General features: G+C 27.8%; 1 protein-coding gene across 2 annotated transcripts in view; it reads right to left on the reverse strand.

Annotated features, from left to right (window-relative positions):
- Positions 1-23,219, reverse strand: part of LOC117182106 (dual oxidase) — a 96,962-nt gene that overhangs the window by 11,404 nt on the left and 62,339 nt on the right. For both annotated transcript variants that reach the window (XM_033375139.1, XM_033375140.1), the window contains 6 exons: positions 18,315-18,533; positions 15,359-15,562; positions 14,776-15,088; positions 14,321-14,695; positions 9,621-9,838; positions 5,894-6,355 (listed from right to left, as the gene is read on the reverse strand). In XM_033375139.1, coding sequence (XP_033231030.1) covers positions 5,894-6,355; positions 9,621-9,838; positions 14,321-14,695; positions 14,776-15,088; positions 15,359-15,562; positions 18,315-18,533 — 1,791 coding nt within the window. The remainder of the gene's footprint in view (positions 1-5,893; positions 6,356-9,620; positions 9,839-14,320; positions 14,696-14,775; positions 15,089-15,358; positions 15,563-18,314; positions 18,534-23,219) is intronic.

A 23,219-nucleotide genomic window follows, 5' to 3' on the forward strand; every position in this document is an offset into this window, starting at 1 on the left:
AATGGTTTCTCGAAGTACCTGATCGCTCTGGCCATAGTCTCAATTTCCATACTGTGTCTTCCTGATTCCGTTCTCCAAATGTAGCCAGGTGTTGTGCTATCTAGTCCCATTGCCATTTTAACCATCCTACTTTGCAGGCTTTCCATCACTTCGCTCTTTTCCCACCCCCATAATTGTTCTTTTAGCACCCCGCCCAGCTCTCGTTTTCGACTTTTCGTCCCCTCTTTCTAAATATCATTATTTTTGGGTTTTCCATATTTATCGTGAGCTTATTCCTATCTACATATTTTTCCACCTTCCTTAGCATTTCCCTTAGCCCTTCCGGCCAGTCTGCTATCAAGACGATATCGTCCGTATACTTCAACCCAAATATCTTAGTTACCCCTGTCACTGCCTCCCCTACGTTCCCCTTTTCCCAAGCTTCATCCATGTCCCCTATGAATATATTAAACATGGTTGAGCTCAATGGACACCCCTGCCTTACCCCCCTAGCCGTTATGAAGCTTTCGGTCGTTCCTTCTGCCGTGATAACCTCGTTTATTGTCTTTTCCAGCATACTCATCATTCTCCCCTTAAACCCAATCTTTCCCAGCTTTTCTATCAATAGGTCCCTATCTGCAATGTAAAAGTGCCACTCCTCTGTAATTTCCTGTATCATTTTCGTCACCCCCCTTGTGAATCGAGTAGAATCGTGCAGCCTCCCACCCTTTGGCGAGCCTCGCCTCCTTCCAGAGGTCCTTCAAAATTTTCCTCATTTCTAAAGCCCATTCCTTAGGCATCCACTTAATAAATTCTGTGCTAAGCCCGTCCTCCTCTGCAGCTTCCCCCTTTTTCATTCTGACCACTACCTTCGCTATTTCCTTGAAGGAGATTTCCCTGTTCAGTTCGAACTCCGCTTCGTCCTCTCCCTCCCTCCCAACTTCTTCCCCCTTCCGTCGGTGGCGGTCCTCCAATTTTATCCACTCTAACCCCCGAATCCTCTGGAATGTAATTTTCCCCCTCGAGCTCTTCCCCTTCAAGTAGTCCCATAAAGTGCGTCCACTCCTCCTTTTTAATCCCTCTCCCCTTTTGCTTCCGTTTCAGCCTAAATCTGTTAATAGCCTGCCGAAATTCGCCCATATTTTGACTGTTTTTAACTTTTGCCCAATTTTTCTCCGATTCCTTTCTCTGACTGATTCTTCGATGTTCCTTTATTTTCTTTATATTGACATTCTTCTTGACCCTTTTTCTCACTCTCTTAACCATGCCAACTGTTTTTGTGTGGCTTGTTAAACCGCATCTACCAATTGGTCCCACCTTTCCTCCCAGCCAGCCTTCCTATTCACTATTCTCTTTCGTCAAATTTTCACCAGTTCCTTCATGTAATTCTGACTTTTCTTTTCGCCCAATATTAGCCTACTTTCTGTTTCTGGACCCTTTTCTGACTCTCCATCACTCTCCTGGCCTATACCCCTTCCCGGCACCTTTCCCGCCATCAGGAAGCTTACTGGCAAGTGGTCAGATTCGGTTCTAGCTACGACTTCCATAGCTCTGGTGTCCGTATCCCCAAATCCTTCTGACTCTATTATGTAATCAATCACAGATCCTCCATCTTTTCTGATGTGCGTCCATTCTCCTCTAACATAATTCCCCAACCTTCCATTTAGAATCCTTAAGTTGTCTTCGTCGCAGAATTTCAGTAACTTGCACCCTTCCGGGTTTACAGTCTTGTCCTCCGATTTTCTTACATTGTTGAAATTCTTCGCTGGCGCCAGATCGCCTACCTCCCCTTACCCCAACTCCTCTTCTACTCTCGCATTTCAGTCGCCAAGTATCACAATTTTTTCTCCCTTCTCCAGCATATCCTCGACTAAAGTTCTAATATTATTCACCGCTCTTGCTACCCCTACGTTATTGTAAATAGTTAAAATATTCACTTTGTTTCCACTGTCAACCAGTATTTCTGCACTGACCTTTAGCCCGAAATCCCATTCTTCTATTCTGAAATTCCGGCCCAGACTCTTCCGCACTCCGACGATTTGTCCTCCCTTCGCAATCCCCTTATTTTTAACTCTTACCGCTGCTTTGGTTGTTCATACATACTCCTGGTCCAGTGACGCTAGAAAAGCCTCCACCTTTTCTTTCTCGATCCAAGTCTCTTGCAGTATCACTATGCCATGCGACTTGAGAAAATCCCACACACCTCTAATCTTTCACCCCCGTGCTATATTCCATACTACACATTTAATTACGTCCCTGCCTTTCTTCTGTTCCCCTTTTTTGTTTAAGAAAAAGTTTTTCCTCCACCCTACCCTCCTTCTCATTCCAGTAGTATTCCCTATCGTTGATTCTCCATCTCAGGTAGTAGGGTACACTCGTGGTTGATCCCCTCTCTTCTGCTGCTTCCACCTTCTTGTTGATCGATTTTAAAATGTCCTTTTCCCAGAGTATGAAGTCGTCCTCTAATGCGATTCCCGTTCCGATCAGCTTGAAGCTGTTAGACATTAGTCTCTTTTTATTTGCTTGACAGTCGAGCGTAATTAATGCTCCACCAGCTATGTGCCTCAGGTCTTTTATTATCAAACTGACTCCTGTCAATTCCCTAAGCTTGTGTCCTAATTCTTTAGCTACAAACTTTCCTCTGGATTTAAAATCCCTCACGATAACCAAGTTCCTTCTTGCTTCTCTCTCTCTCTCTCTCAATTCCCACTTCAGCTCGTTTGAGCTGAGTTGAGACCTCCTTTCGGTATCTTTTTCCTCGTGTGGGTAGACCTCCTTGTCCTCGCCCGTACGAAGATCTGCTCTGTTGTCCATTTCTCCTTCCAGTCCAATGACCTTCTCTACTCCTTCAGGTATTGTAGGGACGTCGATACTCTCATTTGGATATTTGTCCCACCAGTCCTTTAATTATCCTGTCAAGACCTCTTTCTCCAATCTCAACTCCTCGATTTCTTCCCGGTGCTGTTTCTCTCGTTTCCTCGCTTTCTCCAGATCCGATATTGCGGCCTCTGCCCTTCTACAATTAACTCCCTCAACTCCTTCAGCTGTCCCTCTAGTAGTTTCATCCCTTTCCTCAATTCCACCCTCCACCATTTCTTCAATGATTCCCCGACTTGGCTCCTCCACTCCGTCAAGTTCTGAAGAGGTATACTTGTTCCGTCTCCGGTAGGCTCGGACTTTTCTCCCTCCATGGTATTTTCATAAGGATTCCTTTTGCCCCTTTTTCTTTTTTTGAGTCGCCTCCCAAAGGCTGTTGTGACATTCCCTCCTTTCTGATTGGCGACCGCGAGAGCTTCTCTGATCTTTCGAATGCTTTTTCCTCACTGACGCGCAATAAAAAACTATCCAGATTTTTTACACATTTCGCGTTTAAATTAGATTGCTTCTCCATTTAAGAAGGTCGCCCTGGTCCGCGTTTATTGCCTTCTCCTCGCCTACTGACAGAGTCTGGTTTGAATTATCCAGGTTCCCGCTTTCTGTTTTTGAACCAGGTGACTATCGCGGGTGTTTCTCGCTCGATCTTATTCGATTAAATTAATCGAATCTTTTATGCGGGAAATTTCGAATAAGTACGCGAGGAAATTTATAACGATTTTACGACGGAAGATTTTAGAATTCTTCAAAATACAAATTTCTCACGTACAGAGCTAATAATCTTTAAGAAGAGACCTTGGGAAAGGGCGTACATTTACGTTAAAAATATTCATTCAGTCGATTCATCGATTTCATATATTTCTTTCTATTTGTAAATAATAACTTAATTCGATTTTGTTTAAAAAAATCATCCAGTCGACCAATCGATTTCAAATTATGTCATCGATTGATCGATGGAATTAATTTCTTTCTATTTGCGAATTATATCTTTAATCGATTTTATTTTTTAAAAAATGGATCTATTCGATAAATTTCTTTTTATTTGTGAATTATATGTTTTATCGATCTTTCAAACCAAATTTCATCCAGTCCATCAATCGATTTTCAATTATGAAATCGATTGATCGATTCAATATATTTCTTTCTATTTGTGAATAATATCTTTAATCGACTTTGTTTAAAAAATTCATCCAGTCGATCAATCAATTTCATATATTTCTTTCTACTTGTGAATTATATCTTTAATCGATTTTGTTTAAAAAAAATTAATTCAGTCGATCAATCGATTTCAAATCATGAAGTCTATTTATCGATTGAATCAATTTCTTTATTTTCGTGAATTATATCTTTAATCGATTTTATTAAAAAAGTGCATCCAGTCGAGTAGTCGATTTAAAATCATGAAATCGATTAATCGATTGATCGATTTGATAAATTTATTTTTATTTTTATTTTTATATATTTGATGGATTTCGTTAAAGAAAAATCAACCGGTCGATCAATCGATCTTAAATTATGAAATCGATTGATTTGATATATTTGTTTCTATTAGTGAATAATATCTTTAACCGATTTTGTCAACAAAAATGCATTCAGTCGAACAATCTATTTAAAATCATGAAATCAATTGATCAATTTGATAAATTTCTTTTTATTTATGAATTATGTCTTTTATCGATTTTTCAAACCAAATTTCATCCAGTCGATTAATCGATTTCAAATTATGAAATCGATTGAATCAATTTCTTTCTATTTGTGAATTATATCTTATATCGATTTTAATAAAAAAATGCATTTAGTCGATCTATCAATTTCATATTATGCAATCGATTAATCGATTTGATAAATTTGTTTTTATTTTTAAATTATGTCTTTGATGGATTTTGTTTAAAAAATCATCCAGTCGATCAATCGATTTTAAATTATGAAATCGATTGATCGATTTGATATATTTCTTTCTATTTGTGAATCATAAATTTAATCGATTTTGTTTTTAAAAAATCATCCAGTCGATAAATCGATTTCAAATTATGAAATCGATTGATCTATTGAATTAATTTCATTCTAATTATTTTTATTCGATTTTGTAAACGAAAATTCATCCAGTCGATCAATCGATTTCATATATTTCTTTCTATGTGTAAATTATATCTTTAATCGATTTTGTTTTAAAAAATGCATCTAGTCGATCGATCGAATTCGAAATATGAAATCGATTGATCGATTTGATAAATTTCTTTTTTTCAATTATATCTTTAATAGATTCCGTTGAAAAAAAGAATCCAGTCGATCAATCGATTTAAGATCATGAAACCGATTGATTGATTTGATAAATCTCTTTTTATTGGTGAATTATATCTTTAATCGATTTCGTAGACAAAAATTCATCCAGTCAAACAATCGATTTTAAATTATAGAATCGATTGATCGATTTAGTATTATATCTTTAATCGATTCCATAAAAAAATGCAACCAGTCGATCAATTGATTTTGAATTATGAAATCGATTGATCGATTTGATGAATTTCTTTTTATTTTAAAATTATATCTTTGATGAATTTCGTTAAAAAAATCATCCAGTCGATCAATCGATCTTAAATTATGAAATCGATTGATCGATTTGATATATTTATTTCTATTTGTGAATTATGCCTTTAATCGATTTCGTTACAAAAATGCATCCAGTCGATCAATCGATTTCAGATCATGAAATCGATTTATCGATTGAACCAATTTCTTTCTATTTGTGAATTATATCTTTAATCCATTTTATTAAAAAATGCAGCTAGTCGATTGATCGATTTGATAAATTTCTTTTTATTTGTTAATAATATTTTTAATGGATTTCGTTAAAAAAAATATCCAGTCGATCAATCAATCTTAAATTATGAAATCGATTGAACGATTTAATACATTTCTTTCTATTTGTCAATAATAAATTTAATCGATTTTGTTTTTCAAAAATGTATCCAGTCGATCAATCGATTAAAAAAATTTCTTTCTTTTGTGAATTATATCTTTAATCAATGTTATTAAATACCTTTTTGCAGGCAACTCCAGAATATCGATTAGTAGAAGTTCCAAAAACAAGATCGTTGAGCATGGATGCATAAGGGGTGACCCCAATGCCCCCGCCGACCATCACGGCGACCTCAAATTTATACCAATCCTGATTCCCTCCCCCGAAAGGCCCCTCGATCCTAATTTTCGGGTGCTCTGCTTCAGGATTATAATTGCAGGGATCGAAATAATTTCTCAGCTTCCAGGTCCATGGACCCTGGGCCTTAATATGGCAAGAGAGAAAATTTTCGTGTGGTGCTGAGGTCAAGGTGAATGAATGGAACTCGTTCAATTTCACTGAAGTACAAGCCAACCTCACCCATTGACCTGACAAGTATTTCAAATTCGGGGGTCTATAGAATTTTATTTTTAGCACATCTGAGGGCAAGAGTTCTGTTTCGATTATGTCGAGAGCCATGTATTTTGTTCTCAAACTGACGACCTAAAAAAAGATAAATTGAATTATTATTTTTTTAACAGGGAGAAACAATTAAATTGTTTACCATTTTTGAAGATTCGAATAAAAAAAGCTTTTCGTGTAAAATAATTAAAAATGATAAGGTTTTAGTTGATTGGAAATTTTTCAATTATAAGGCAATCAATTTTGTGGCTTTTAAAAAAATTTTAAGTGCATTTTGAAGAATATCAATTTGTGGTATTCTGTATTTTTAATTTGATGTATAAAATAATGCTCGAAACTCATAAGAAAAGGAAAATTACAAACTACAAGAAAAAACAGCTTTGAAATTTGAAAATTTAAACCATATTAGACCATTATAAAATGATAACATTTTAGTTTATTATCAATTTTAATATTATGAAGCAATCCATGTTTGGGGATTTCTGAAAATTTTAAACTACGATTTTGAAGCGTAGCGAAGATATATTATTTTTTAAATTTTGCAATTCGAATTTCAAATTTTTGAACTAGAGAGGATAAAAATTATGAGGCCTTATTAAATGTTACCTTTCCTACATTTTTTCTTTGGTAATTTTCTTTGAAATCAAAGAATTAAATCTTTAAAATTTTAAGAATAAATTAATCCTGTAAACGCATAAGAAAAAAAAACATTTCTAACTACAAAATAAAGCTTATGATTTTAAAGAATTTATAATTTAAAAAATTTTAAAAATTAAAAAAATTTTAGTTCAGTGTACATATTTTAATTATGAGCAAACATTTTTGGAGTTTTTTGAAAGTTTTAAACAACGCTTCTTAAGAGTCTGGCATCTGAATTTTGAGATTTTTTATTTTAAAATATTTAAAAATTTTCAATTCGAATTTTTAATTTTTCAACTTTGGAGGATACAAATTATGAGGCCTTTTTGAATTTTGGCCTCCCTCAATTTTTTACTTTATAGTTTTAAAATCCTCAAAATTTAAATCTTGAGATCAAAAAATTTTAGTTTTGTTATGAAATTGTTTTCGAAATTAAATAATATAATAAGAATACAATAAGAATATAATGAGAATATTATCAGAAATATGTTCCAAACTCACAAGGAACTAAAGTTTTCAAACTACAAAAAATAGAAAAAAGATTATAATTTTAATAAATTGAACAATTTTTTTATTATAGTTAATTATCAATTTTTAAACGTTTAAATAATCAATTTTGAGGCAATTCAGAAAAATTTTAAGCTAGGTTTCGATGAATCTATAAATTCTAAGGGTTTTCAATTTGGCCTTTTGTATTTCGAAATTTTTAATTTCATAACCTTTATATTTTTATCAAATAGATTTATGAATTTTTCGACTAGGTAAGATACAAATTATGAGGTCTTATAAGATTTTGGGCTCCTACCATTTTTATTTGATGATTTTGAAATCGTCGAAATTTAAAGGTTTAAAGCAACAACTATAATTACACATTTTTTCAATTGAAAGATTTTAGTTCATATATCTTTAAATTATAAGGCAACAAATTTTGGGGAATTTTTTTTTTATTTGTCTAATTCTGTGTTCTGATATTTTTAATTTTAATATCTTTATATTTTTACCAATTCAAATTTTGGACTTTTAATTTTCAGAGAATAAAACTCACGAGGTTTTATTACATTTTGCTATCTTTCACTTTCAAACTTTGCAGGAGTAAATTACTAAAAATTTAAATCTTTAAATGAAAAATTAAATTTTTTATATTTTTTCTTCATAATTGAAGAATGAAAGCTTTAAAATTTGAAGAATAAAAAATTCTCTAAACTGGAAAGGAAATTAAGCTTTCAAACTAGAATCAAAAATTAAAAAAAGGTTTTAATGAATGAAAATTTGAAATTTTAAAAATAAAAAATGTTGTTCATTGTAAATTTTTAAGTTATAAAGTAATGAATTTTGGGGAATTTTCGAACATTTTAAATTAAGTCCTTCACAAGTTTAAAGGTGTATTTGATAGATTATCAATGTTTCTCATTTTGTGTTTTGAGATTTTGAAATTCAAAATATTATATATTTTTATCAATTCAAATTTTGGTCTTTTCATTTTTGGAGAATAAAAATTTATTATGAGATGTTGTTACAATTTAATCTCGCTTAATTTTGAATTTTACGCTTTTAAAATCCTCAAAATTTAAATCTTCAAATAAAAAATTTCAGTTTTTTAAAAAGTTTTTCTTCATAATTGGAATATTAGGAATTAATTTAAATATTAGGAATGAAAAATGCTTTAAACTCGTAAGCGAATGAAATTGACAAATTGACAAATTGACAAATAACATTAAAAAAGCTACTAATGAATTAGAATAAAAAAAATTTTCTGAAGTTAAAAATAAGCTTCAAAACATCTTGCATTATCTCTCACAAGCTTAAAAGTAAATGCCAAAGATTTTCAATTTTTCGAATTCTCAGTTTTGCAATGAGTAATTTAAAAATCTTGATAATTTCATTATTTACAATTTTAAAGTTCTTACTCATGTGAAATATAACAAATACAATAAATTTTACCTCCCATAATTTTTAGGTTTACGGATTTAAAATTCTTAAATAAGAAACTTCGAAATCCTTTAGTTGCTTAAAGGAATTTTTCTTTATAATTAAAGAATCAAAGCATTCAATTTTGATTAATAAAAAAATAGTTGGAAGTCTATTTATTATTACTGAAATTTTACACTAAACTAAAAATTTCCGACGGAAAAATTCTCGAATTGTAAGATTCTCGAATCTAAACAATGGAAAGAATCGTTTTTTAATCAATATTATTTATTTATTGAAAATACAATTCAGAAGTATTTCTTTAACTATTGTTATTTTAATTTCAAAGAAAAATTTAAAAAATCTTTAAACATTGAAAAGAACCTATTTGATAAAAATATTTGATTATTTAATTTTTAATGAATAAATAATATTTAACAAGAAACTATTTTTTTAATTGTCGAAATTCAGGAATTTTCTAGTTCGGATATTTTACAAATCGACAATTTTCTGTCATGAATTTTATCCTACAGTAATTTTCAAATTCGGAAATATTATAAACTGTCGCGAATCTTATTATTGGGGAATTTTCCAATTCAGGATTTTTATTTTTCGGCAATTATATAATTTCCGGAATTTTTTTATTCGGGAATTTTTTAATTAGTTAATTTTACAGTGTCAGGAATTTTATTTTTTGGATTTTCAGTAGCCCCCTTTCAATATTTAAAATTTTTATTTTGGCCTCTTTATTATAATTTAAAAGCCTCTTATTTTTACCGATCCGAATTTGTAAACTCACCTTATCCAAAGCATAAATAATAGCAGGTCCAGTGAAAAATATCCAAAATCTTGGCTCTCCAGTCAATCTCGCAAGTCCATGAATTAAACACAAAGCATAGAGTACAATATAAAGACTGTGAGTCATCCAGAAAAATTTGTAAGCTTTTTGTCGGATCCTCGGATGAGCAAAAACAAATATGATTGTCATGACGACAAACAACAAAATTCCGGTGAGACCTGTAAAGAATTTTTAGAACATTTCCTCAATTAAATCATTGATTTAATGCATAATAATTACTTTTTTAAATCTTTCATATTATTTAAAAAACCGTCCCTCAGTTTTCCATTAGTTTAAATCTGATTGTAAGCAATGTTTCGTTTCTTTAATTTATGTCAAAACGTAAAAAAATAGTTTTCTCAATAAATAAATTAATTGCTTTAATACATAAATACTATGTTTTTAAATCGTTTATATTATTTATAAAAAAAAATTCCTTCAGTCTTGAATTAATTTCAATCTGATTGTAAACAATGTTTCGTTAATTTATGTCAAAACATGAAAAACATTATACAAATAGTTTTCTTCATCAAGTAATAAATTAATTTAATAGATAATTGCTATTAAAAAAAAACTTCAGCATTATTTAAAAAAAATCATTCAGCATTCATTTTAATCTGAATTTAAACAATGTTGCATTCCTTCAATTTATGTCAAATAGAAATTAATCTAACATTGTTATTTTATGAGTTTAATTGAATTAGCGCTTTATCTGATTTATTGGATAATGATAATTGAGTAATTTTTCTTGCTTCTCGACTGTTTAATTAGGAATGCGAAAAATCAAACAGCAATGTATTTTATTTCCCTTAAAGAAACTTTTTAGCATTTCATGATCTTGATTTATTTTCTTGTTTGAGTTGATCAGTTTGATCAAAGTGATTTCTCACATATTGGAAGAAAATTGTTTTTTTTTTTTAGATTTTAAATATTTTAATCTGGATTATTTAATATATTTTCTGTAATTTACGTCAATATAATATTTTTCAATATAATATCAATATAATATCAATATAATATTTTCACCCCCCCCCCAGATATTATTTTATTTCTTTTGGGTAATATTGAAAACAATATATTAATTCTTTTCACCATAAATGAAATTTCAATAAATTTCATTAGAATTTCATTTTTGCGGAATTTAACGTGATCTTTTAAGCTTTTCAGGGATTTCATGAAGTTTTAAGGAATTAAAAAAAAATGTGGGGTGAGGGATTTCAATAGACTCGCAAAGATACTCACGGATTTGAAAGATTTCTAGGAATTTTCATAAGATTTTAAAGATTTGAAGAGCTTTCATAAGCTTTGGAAATATTTCGTGAAAATTCAATTTTAAAGGATTTCCAAGGGTCATAAAGGATTTTAAGAGATTTAAAAATAATCCACGCGACTCCAAATGACTTTAAGAGATTTAAGAAATTACCCAAGTATACCTACGCGTATTAGAGGATTTCGTAAGATATGGTAAGAAGTTAAAAGATTTAACGATACTTCAAAGGATTTTCGAATATCAAAACGGGTTTTGAGGAATTTCCAGGTTTATAATGACTTTTATAGATTCTATTGCATTTTTATATATTTAGAGAGATTCCAAGAGATGCTGAAAAATTCCTACGGATTTTTAGGGATTTTCACGGACTTTAAAGGATTATAAGAGTTTTATAAGATTTTAACAATTTTAAGCGATTTAATGCATTTTTGCATTTTTTAAAGCGTTTTAAGGAATTTTTAAAGAGATCTAAATATTCTAAAAAACCTAAAGGATTTTAACAAGTTTTTTTTAGATTTTAAGGGAGTATAAACAATTTTATGAGACTTTGAAGATTTCAAGCGATTTCACGGATTTACACAGTATTTAAAGGTTTTTAAAGGATTTTAAGGGACTTAAAAAGATTTCAAAATGAATCACTACTTTTGTAAAGGACTTCATAGGGTTTTAAGAAATGTAAAGGGATTTTAATGATTTTAAGGAATTTCAAGAATTTAAACAATTTTAAGGGATTTGAAAAGATTTGAAAATAAATAACTGGATTTCAAAAAATTTTAACGGGTTTTAAAACATGTAGAGGAATTTTGATTAATTTAAGGCATTTCCAGGATTTTCGCAGTTTTTAAAGGTTTTTAAGGGATTTGAAATGATTTAAAAATAAATCACTGAATTTTAAAGTATTTTGACGGTTTTTAAGATATGTAAAGGGGTTTTTATCCTTTTAAGGGATTTCGAGGATATTTGCAGTTTTTAAAGGATTTTTAGGAATTAGAATACATTTCGAAATAAATCACTGCATTTCAAATGATTTCATAGGGTTTCAAGAGATGTAAAGGTATTTTAATTATTTCAAGGAATTTCAAAAATTTACACAATTTTAAACGATTTTCAGGGGTTTCAAAAAATAACTCGAAAATAAATAACTGGATTTTAAAGGATTTTAACAGGTTTTCAGATATTGAAGAGGTTTTCGATGATTTTAGCTATTTTCAATGATTTACACAGTTTTTAAAGGATTTTAAGATATTTAGAAAGATTTCAAAATAAATTACTGGATTTTAAAGGATTTTGACGGATTTTAGGAGATATAAGGGGATTTTGATTATTTTAAGGAATTTTAAAGATTTTCGCAGTTTTTAAAGGATTTTGAGGCATGAGAATAGATTTCAAAATAAATCACTGCATTTTAAATGATTTTAATGCGTTATAAGAGGCGAATCGGGATTTCAAGGATTTACACAGTTTTTAAAAGATTTTAAGGAATTTCAAAATATTTCAAAATAAAGCACTGAATTTAAATGAATTTTAACGGACTTTAAAAGATGTAAAGGAATTTTGATTATTTTAAGGCATTTCCGGGATTTTCGCAGTTTTTAAAGGATTTTAAGGGATTTTGTTAGATTAAAAAAAATCACTGGATTTCAGATGATTTTAACGGGTTTTAAGAGATGCAAGAGAATTTAAAGGATTTTATAGGGTTTTAAGATATGTAAAGGGATTTTAATGATTTAAAGGAATTTCAGGGAATTTTTAAAGACTGAAGAACTTTTCCCGTATTTAAAACATTTCAGTGAATTTGAAAGAGTTTTTAAAGATTTAAAAACATCTCGTAAGAATTCACGGAATTTCATGAATTTTCTTTTTGAGGGATTTCGATCGATTTTTAAAGAATTTTTAAATGTTTCAAATAACTTAAGGGATTTATTAAATTTTCAAATGAATTTATAAGATTTTAAGAGATGTAAAGGGGTTATAATTAGTTTAAGGGTTTTCGAGGAATTTTAAGAAATTCTGAATTTTTTCCTGAATTTGAAAGATTTTAGTGAATTTTAACAGGATTTCAGAGAATTTAAGGGGTTTTCACGAATTTTAAAGGATTATAACGGATTTATATTCGATTTTTAAGATTTAAAGCAAATCTAAGGATTTTTCGTTTTTAAAGGGTTTTAAGAGATTTTCAGGAAACTCAATCGCTTTTAAGGGAACAATTTGACGGGATTTATCAATTTAAAAAAAACACGAGATTTCAAACAATTTTCAAGAATTTCAATAATTATATTCAATTTCTCGACTCTATATTTATTGAATGCATGTAATTTGAAATATTAAATAATAAAAAGGAAATAAACAAATATTGATATATTGTTTATATTAGTATCTAAAGTAATATTTTCAAAAGTCAAAACAGGCCCCCAAGTAAGGATTCGTACAATTTTCTCAACTTCTGTTCTTTTCTTTTCGAATTTTCATGCACATCGACTCCAAATATATTCGAATCCTCAAAAAAATAAATATGTTTTTTGTTGTTGTAAAAACTCATATTTAGCGGTTTTACAAGCCTCATGAAGCTTGAAACTTATTTCCCATGAGAAAAAAATAATTTTTTGTTAATTTTTATTCAGAATCTTCGATTTTAGGCTAATCAATTTGAAACTCAGAATTTCTTTCAAAATCGGCTATAGAATAGAAATGAATATATAATTTTTAAATATCACTTCCATAAGTCCCTTTTATAAAGTCCCAAAAAACTCCATAAATGAAAAATTGGCTTGTGCTAATTTTTGGTAGTGATTACGATATTTTGTGGTTTGAAAAAAATTTTAATTGTTTTTAATATATGAGGAATTACTTTCTATTGATAATTAGATGTTTAAATAAATCGTTTGAACAATTTATTATTGCTTATGACCATCTTCTCTAAGATAAATGCTAGAAAGTTGCGGTTTTTTTCTGAAATTTGTTCATTTCTTTAGCTTTTTAGTTATAAGCAAATAATAATTAAAGATTACACATAATAATTTTCTAAATAATCTCTTTCTTTTTGTGAATATATTTTTCTGAAATGAAATAAATATTTGAAAATTTGTTGAAATTTTCTATTTTGGATCATACCTATTAAATCTGAGAACCTTTTTGTTTAAATTAATATTAAGATTCATTACATGTTTCTGACTAAGAAGTTAAAAGAAATTTTAAATAATAATAATAATAATAATAAAGGATTTTATTTATTCAGAAATCTAATCATCAATGGAAAGTAATACTTTTTGTATTAGAAATAATCTAACTGAAGGCGGTGAATTTTGCAGTTTTCCTCTCCCCTGACGAAACGCTTTTTTATGGATTAGAAATTTTTCGCTTATCTATTTAATATATATTTCGTGATATTTACCTGTTACTGTTTGAAAAAGCCAATAAGCAATCGTGGGTCGAGCATCACTCGCAAAATTAATTTCGCTTGTGAGACATTGCAAATTAGCAATTGGCTGGGTAGAAACATGATAAAAATTCACAATGTGTCCCACACTGTGTAAAACCGAGAAAAAAAGCGCTGTACAAGCAGCAATTTTGTGGAATTGAATATGAGAATCTAGGGGGATGTATTGCTGAATCGAAAATTCTTTTAGTTTTGTCAAAAGATTTCTCGACATCGTAAGTAGGAGAAGACTGTAACAGAAAGACAGGGCAGCTGCTGAGCCTCTCGTTATGGCAATTCCAACCCCCATAATGTGTCTTAAATCTGTGTGTTCTGTCATGAAAGAATAATCTGAAAAAATTAATTATTTATATTTTAATTCATTTTCTTAATGGAAAATTCAATTTTAAATAAAAAAAGGTTTGACGTACGAATAAATCTTTCAACGAAGAGAACAATGGTGACGACATAAAAAATGAAGAGGTAGAAAATATTTTGTCTATTTTCCTCGAGAAAAGTTGATATGGCGTCCCATTGTTTTCTCATCCAACTTCTTCTAGCATCGGGTGGAAGTTGGTCAAGATTAAAACTCGTCATTCGAGCCACATTTGTTGAAGTATCTAGGAAATTTTGTTTTGCTCCTTTGCAATCTAACCCAATTGCTACAAAATCTCCTTTATATTCTTTCATCATTAATTTAAAGTCACTGTAGGTCAAATATTCTTTTCTCTCCAGACCTGCATCCTTTTAAATAAAGAAACGAAAGATTAAATATTGTCAAATAGCTCTGTATGAAGATTAAACAAGTTTTTTCAAGAAAAAAAAATTTACACTGGTCAGGGTTCGAACCAAGAACTCCCGTATTGGTGTAGTTTATCCGACTTCGACATCGATTCCACGAAATGCGACAGTTTTTGGTTCGGTCCCAGAACGAGGTGAATTTTTTTTTCGTTTGTAAAAACTTAAACGGATGACAATACAAGTTTTCTAATTATTAAGTAATAATTTAATTACTTGAAACATTCCGTCAATTAATTCAGTCACGTGGTCATCAGATAAACTCGTCGTACGAGCAATTTCGACTAAAGATCTCAGCATTTCTGAAAATTCTTCTTTATCGATAACCCCGTTGCTGTCTTGGTCACACATATCGAAAATTATCCGCAATTTATCTTCGGTTTTGCCTCTCGAAAACAGTAAAACCGTGTCCAAAAATTCCTGAAAGATTTTGTTTTTATTGATTTACATACTTCTTTTGAAAATTATTTGTTACAAACAAACTACTTGCTCTGTATTAGTTTTTTCACAGGAAATTAATATTTTTAAACAAAAATTGTCAAAATTCTCGATTTGGAACAATTTTAGGTTATGTTATTTTATGATTATTTATTTTATGATTATTTATTTTATGATTTTCCCTTAACCAATTTTTCATTTTAAATCATTAATATTCAAATACCAACATTTCAATCTTGTAATACTTTTCACATAGAATATTTTATAAACGGAATAAAACTGTATTTTGTACACAAATTTAAACTCTATTAATTTATTTCAAACCAAAAAATGTCTTTTCTACTATTAAAGATGGCTTTTTAACAAAATAATTGAATTTTTAACATAACAGTTAAATATATAATCTAAAAAGACAAATTTACAACGAAAAAACGACATAGTTTATATTTTCAACTAGATAATACAATTCTTAACCAAAACAGATGATTTCTAAAAAAAATGTAACAGTGGATTTTGTCGAGAAAGAGCTGATACTGAAAATCATTCTACTTTATAATTTCCCCTTTTAGAAAATTATAACCTTTCATAAAAAATAAAATCAAAATAGCGTAAAAAGTTTTTCACATTACTTTGAATTAAATTATTATTAATATCATGCGTTTCAAAAGAACATAAATCTAAAATAAATTTTTTTACAAATATTTTTGATATATTATTTGAATCATTAGTTAACTAAAAATTGCGTTTGATTATCTCGCATTTTTACTACAATATAATTTTGCAAGATTAATTTTCCAACTACAATAATTAAATTTATAATCATATATAAATAATTATGCAACTGAAATTTTTTTGAAATGTGTTTAGTTTTTACAGCAGTGTAATTTTTTAAAAGGATATTACTTTCACAGAAATAATTTTTAGTGATAATAGAAAACTAAGCATATTTGAATTTCAAAAATAAATATTAAGGATTCCTCAAAAACAAAAAATGTTTTAAATGACAAAATTTAAACAAGTAACGAAATAAAAATGGTTTAAATGCAATATTTCTTCACCATTTGTATTCTTACTTAATCTTGCTGAAAATTGTTTTTAAAGGAGTACTTCGACTACAATGTTTTTTTAAAAACTTGTTTACTATATTTCAATTTTTTTTCTTCAATTGCACTTTCTTAAAAAATATGTTTTAAAAATACTGGTAGATTTAAAATGAGTTATTAATAAGATTAAATAAAATTTAAATTTGAAATTTAACAGTTTATATAATTTCAAAACTGAGAAATTAACTAAAGAATAACACAGTAAAAATGTTTACCAAATTTATTATTCAAGATTAATGTTATCTTTCAGCGATTATTATGGACAATATTTAATATTTCGATAAAAAAATGTTTTTATTTTAAATAAAAAATAGTTGAATTCGACCAAGAAAGACAAATTTTTAACAAAATACATTAGGTTTAAAAGAGATTTACAATATTAAACATTTTTTGCTATGATAACGTTTTTTGTTTAAAATTGCTATTGCTAATAAAAAATCACTCAATTTCAAGGAATATTTGCAATATTTAAAATAAAAACAGGGTATGCAACGGATTTTTATATGTTAATTCTGAAGATAAGATATTAGTCTTTGTCAAGTATTAAAAATATTGTCCTTGCGTTTCTTTTCTATTTTTATTTTAGATGATAGAGATACTATGAAATAAAAACCTTTCATATTAATATTAATGTAATATTTTCTTTTAAAAATTGCGTGATATTTGTTTTATAATAAAAATGAAAAAGAGACCAATGAAAAGTGCAGAATAAAAGAAAAAATACAATTACAATTTTCATTTTTTCCCTTTTAAAAATTAAGGAATTAAAATTAAAGTGTAAATATTAAATGATAAAGATTTTCAACCTAAAATAAAAATTTTAGGTATAGTGATAACTAAATTTTTAATTTTGACCCAGTTTCGTAGAACTAAAATACTGCTATTTGAAAAGAAATGTAAAATAAAAAATGAGAATTGCAAAGTAACCAATAAATAAATAATTAAAAAGTGTCACACGTGTCAAATATGCAAAATGAAAATTGAAAAATAAAAATCTTAAATTAAATAATTTTTCAAGGAATCTGTATTATCATCAGAGAATAACATACATTTTTAACGTCTTTTCAGACTACATGAAGCTATCAATTAAACATTTTTAAAATTACAGTTTTTCTGAAAAGAGATTCTAATAGATCTTTTTTTAGATCTTTTTTCACAAAAAATGTAATTTACAAGATATTTAATTAGCTCCATCTAGTCTGAAAAGACGTTACGAATTCCCGCTATTTTCTGATAGATCTTTTTTCAAAAAAAAATTTAATTTATAAAATTTTTAATAAGCTCCATCTAGTCTGAAAAGACTTTAAGAATTTCCGTTATTTCTGATAGATCGTTGTTCAGAAAAAAATTAATTTTAAAAATGTTTAATTCATAGCTCCATCTAGTCTGAAAATACGTTAAAAATTTCTGTAATTTATTGATAATAATACAAATTCCTTAAAAAATGTGACATGTAAAACCAGGCAACATTATGCGTGTATTTCTGAAAAATGATTCTTCTTTTGATCCTTAGTAGTAACCGACCGGCAATCGGAAGTGCTGTGGTTCGATTCCCAGCGGAGCGAAGAAAAATATATTTTTCAGACTAATTTAATGTTTAATAATAATTTGAATGAAGAGTTTCTTTTTACCTGGAATGAAATTCGACCATCTCCATCTTTGTCGACGATGCTGAACATTTTTTTTACAAAAACAGCATCGGGCCTCATACCGAGGGCACTTGCAAATTCACTTTTTGAAAGTGATGTCCTCATAACAGTGACAACTTCACCACCATCACTGTCTTCAGATCTTCTACGTCTTTCCCCTGGCCTTAAACCAAATGTAAGAGCATAGGCTTCTCGGAAAAACTATTGAAAAAAATAAATAATATTTATTTAATTTAATAATTAATGAAATTAGTAATGAAAATAATAGTTAATAATATTTGACCGAAATTTAACTGTACTACTTGTACAAAATTGTAATGGATTCGAATAAAAGACAGATTCTTTAAAATAACATTACTGATTTAGCATCGGACCACTAATCGGGTGACCTATTAAAAAGTAGTCTCAACTTTGAAAGGTGATAACCTCGTCCAAAATACAGATAAAGAAACATTTTTTGAAAAATTGGAAAGCCCGTGATATTCTGCGTTAAATGAGTCCTAGTTAAAATTATTTCGCTCAGTATTTAATAAGCTTTCAAAAGGATTAAAAAAATATTTTTATCTATATTCTGGACGGTTTTATGACCTTTGAAAGTCTAGGATAATTTTTAGTAGGTCACCAGGTAACTGGTCCGATACTATCAGTCGCACAGTGGAGGAAAAAGTTTGTGTAAACAAATAATTTTTTAACCTACACTCTTTAATTAGATGTGAACGTTTATTATTTTTAATGAAAGCTTTGTAATTTTTTAAAAGATTTTGTGTTTAGATTTATGATATAAACTTTGGTTAATTTTCTATTTAACAACAAACTTGACATTTTTTTTAACTTTTGAGAAGTATCAATTGTTAGGATTATCAGATTTATCAAACAAGGTCTCATATCCGTGCGAAAACTATATATAAATAATTTAACTTGCGATTAATTGAAAATAGATGCTATTTAGAATTTATTTAAACAATTTCGATAAACAAATTCCCAGTCTGGGTATTTTTCAAGAAATAGGTTCAATTTTTTACGAAATTAACTAAGAACGTCTTTTCGATGACTTTTTCCTATTCAAATTCGCAACTTCACACTAATTATTAATTATATAAAAAATTTTCATCAACAAATTCCGAGTTTGGATATTTCTCAACAAATAGGTTCAATTTTTGTGCAAAATCAACTAAGAATAACTTTTAGATGATAATTCGCTATGAATATTTTGAAAATTTATCAGGTTTAGTAATTATTTAAATAATTTTCATAAACAAATTCAGAGTTTGGCTATTTTTAAAGGAATAGGCTCATTTTTTTACGAAATTGTTGCTAATTCGGAAAGTATCATAGCATAAAGTTAGCGTGAAGTAACCGTATTCGTTGAAAGGTAGCCAACAATTTTTATATGATTTGCTATCTTTTGTTGTTTTATGTTGGTAAATTGTTATATGAATCATTTTTTTAATAATGAACCATTTTTATCAATTTGAAACGTATTATAGCGAAAAGTGATTGCAAGGACTTTATAAATTAATAAATTAAGAAAACTGAGCCAATTTCTTAAAAAAGACAAACTGTTAATTAGGTTAAGTAAATTAATAAAATAATTAATCGTTCTTATAAATCTTTAAAGTATTATAGCAAAGAGTTATCGAAAAGTCATTCTTAGATAATTACGTAAACAGTGAGCCTATTTGTTGAAAAATAGTCAAACTGTGAATTTCTTTATAAAAATTGTTTTAAAAAATTTCATATAACATCTGTTTCCAATAATTCTAATGAAACCTTAATTTCTCTTATATTTTATACTAAAAATCTGGATTTTAGTAAGCTAAACATCGTCAATCCCAAAAAATAACTTTTATTCATCAATCTGTTTATATCGTAATTTTTTAAAAATTATTCTCACGTACTAGAAATTATTTTTAGTGAATTTTAGCTCCGATATAAGATCTCGTGGGATAAATATTAAAAATCTGAAAGAAATGGTACTTTTGAAAAATTAAAACAAAAAAATGTCAACTTTGTTGCTAAATATAAAAATAATCAAATTTTTGATTAACAATCCGATTGCACAAATTTTATTTTAATGCAAAAAAGCTTTCATTAAAAAAAATAATCGTCTGAATCCAATGAATATAGTCTAAAAATGTATTTGTAAATAGAAATTTGTTTTACCCCTCTGTGCGACAGATGGTATCGGACCACTAATTTGATGACACATTAAAAATTAGCCTTGACTTTGAAAGGTGACAACGTCGTTCAGAATATAGATAAATATATTTTTTAGAGCCCACTGAGAAGCTTATAAAATACTGTGTTAAAGGAGCACTATCTGAATCAAGTTGGATCTGTGGATATTAAATTATCACAGTTAATTAAATAATTAAATAATACTAAGAACATAACAATTAGATTCTTTAATTTGTATGTAAAGTATAAAATTGTTGAATTTCAACTAAATAAGATCAATTTTCAACCAAATACATTGCATTTTGAACTAAAAAAGATTACTTTTCAACCAAAAATGAAATATATAAATTTTAATTTAAAATAATTAATTTTCCGCGAAAAAAAATTGACAACCAAAATTATGAATTTTTGTTTAAAATGACGAATCTTCAACTGCTATAGATACATTTTAAACCAAAAGCATGGGTTTTTAAGAAAAGAGTTTAACTTGTAACAAAGTAGTTTCATTGTCAACCAGAAATATCAATTTGAAAAAAATTATGAATAGTTATTATGAATAGTTTTTAAGAAAACTTGAATTTTATACGAAAAAGGCAAATTTTCAAAGAAGAAGATAAATTTTCTATAAAAAAATACAATTTTTTAACAAAATGCAGAAACTGTCAACGAGATAGTTGAATTTAGATCTAAAAAAGATTAATTTTTAACCATAAATGGAATCGTTAAATTTACAGTTTTAAAATTAATTTCTATTAACAAAACAAAGTTTTTCACAAAATAGTTTAATTTTTATTGAAAGTGATTAGTTTTCAACTAAAATGATGAATCCGTAACTGTAATAGTCGAATTTTCAACAAAAAAGGTAAATTTTCAAATAAAATAATGAATTGTTTATCTGGAATATTTAAATTTCCAACGAAAACGATGAATTTTCAAAGACGAAAATAAATTTTTAACCAAAAATGTAATAGATATATTATCAGTTAAAAAAATTAATTTTCAACCAAACTGATGCATTTTTAACTAAAATGATGAATCTTCATTTGATATAGTTGGAATTTAAAACAAAAAGATGAATTTTCAAGCAAGAAGATTAATTTAATTTAAAAAAATACTATTTTTCAATAAAAATATATGAATTTTCAACGAAATAGTTGAATTTAGGTAAAAAAAGAGCAATTTTTATCATTAATTAATTAGTTGCATTTTCAGTTGAAAAATTAATTTATAACAATAACAAAAAAAAAAGAATTTTAAACAAAGTAGTTAAATGTTCGATCGCAGCGATAAATTTCTAACTAAAATGATGAATCTTTGAATGAAAGTTAAAGTTTAATTTAAAAGATGAATTTTTAACTAAAATTATAAATCTTTAATTGTAATAGTTGAATTTTCAACAAAAAAGATAAATTTTCAAATAAAATAATGAATGTTCAACTGGAATATTTAAATTTCGAATGAAAAAGATGAACTTTCAAAGGAGAAAATAAATTTTCAACCAAATTGATTTTTCAACTAAAATCATGTACCTTTCACTGTAATATTGCAATTTTCAACAAAAAAGACAAATTTTCAAATAAAATATTTTTAAACAAAAATTTTATATATATATATATATATATATTCAGTTAAAAAAAATTAATTTTCCATTAAACTGATGATTTTTTAACTAGGATGGTGAATCTTCAACTATACTTCAATCAAAAAATACACATGCATTTCAAACTAAAAACGATAAATTGTCAAACAAACATTGAATAGTAATGTTTTAAGTTAAAAAAAACTAATATTCAACAAAAGAGATGGATTTTTAACTAAAATGATGGGGTATTCAACTGGAATAGTAATTTACATTTTCAGGTAAAAAAATTAATTGTCAACAAAAAAGAAAATGAATTTTCAAAAAACTAGTTAAAGCTTTAATTGTAATAGTTAATTTTTAGTATAAAAAGAAATTTTCTGTTAAGAAAAAAACGAATTTTTAATAAAACAGCTCGGTTTTTAAACAAAGAGATGAATTTTTAATTAAAATTATGAAGCTACAACCAAACAAATTAATTTTTAAGAAACGAGTTTAGTTTGTAATCAAGTAATTAACTTTGTATCACACAAAGATGATTTATAAACAAAAAATGCAGTCGCTGATATTTCAACCAAAAAATGTTTTATTTTTGATTAAAACCAGTTGAATTCAACCAAAAAGATGACTTTTCAATCTAAGTGTAATTTTTACTTATAAAATATTTTTCTCTAAAATAGCAAAATAGTTAAATACAGTAATATGAGTCGACTTTGTAAACAAAGAATTATTGTTATGCAATTTTGTATTGAATTTTAAATTAAATTTAAACCAAAAAATGAAACATCCTCGCGCAAAAATTTCCTGGTTAAAAAAAATTCCTTGAAATTTCCAGGATTTTCCAGGTATATAAAAATACCTTGACGATTCCAGGTTTTCCAGGTGATGTAGACACCCTTTTTTTTTGAAAACTGCCTTAATATAAAAAGTTTATCTCAAGAAAAAAAAACGTTCACAGTACACGTCAATAACAGGAAAAGTGTTGAAATCGCCTAAGTTTCATAAATTAATATTAGCTAAAGATGTCCCAATATTATATATCAAACAACAAATTTTTTTATAAACAAATTATTTGTTGAAAAAATGTTTCTTATGATTTTCCATAATCATACTTTTTTCTAAGATTTTTA

Source organism: Belonocnema kinseyi, chromosome 10 (assembly GCF_010883055.1).
Source record: "Belonocnema kinseyi isolate 2016_QV_RU_SX_M_011 chromosome 10, B_treatae_v1, whole genome shotgun sequence".
Classification (NCBI taxonomy): Eukaryota; Metazoa; Arthropoda; class Insecta; order Hymenoptera; family Cynipidae; genus Belonocnema; species Belonocnema kinseyi.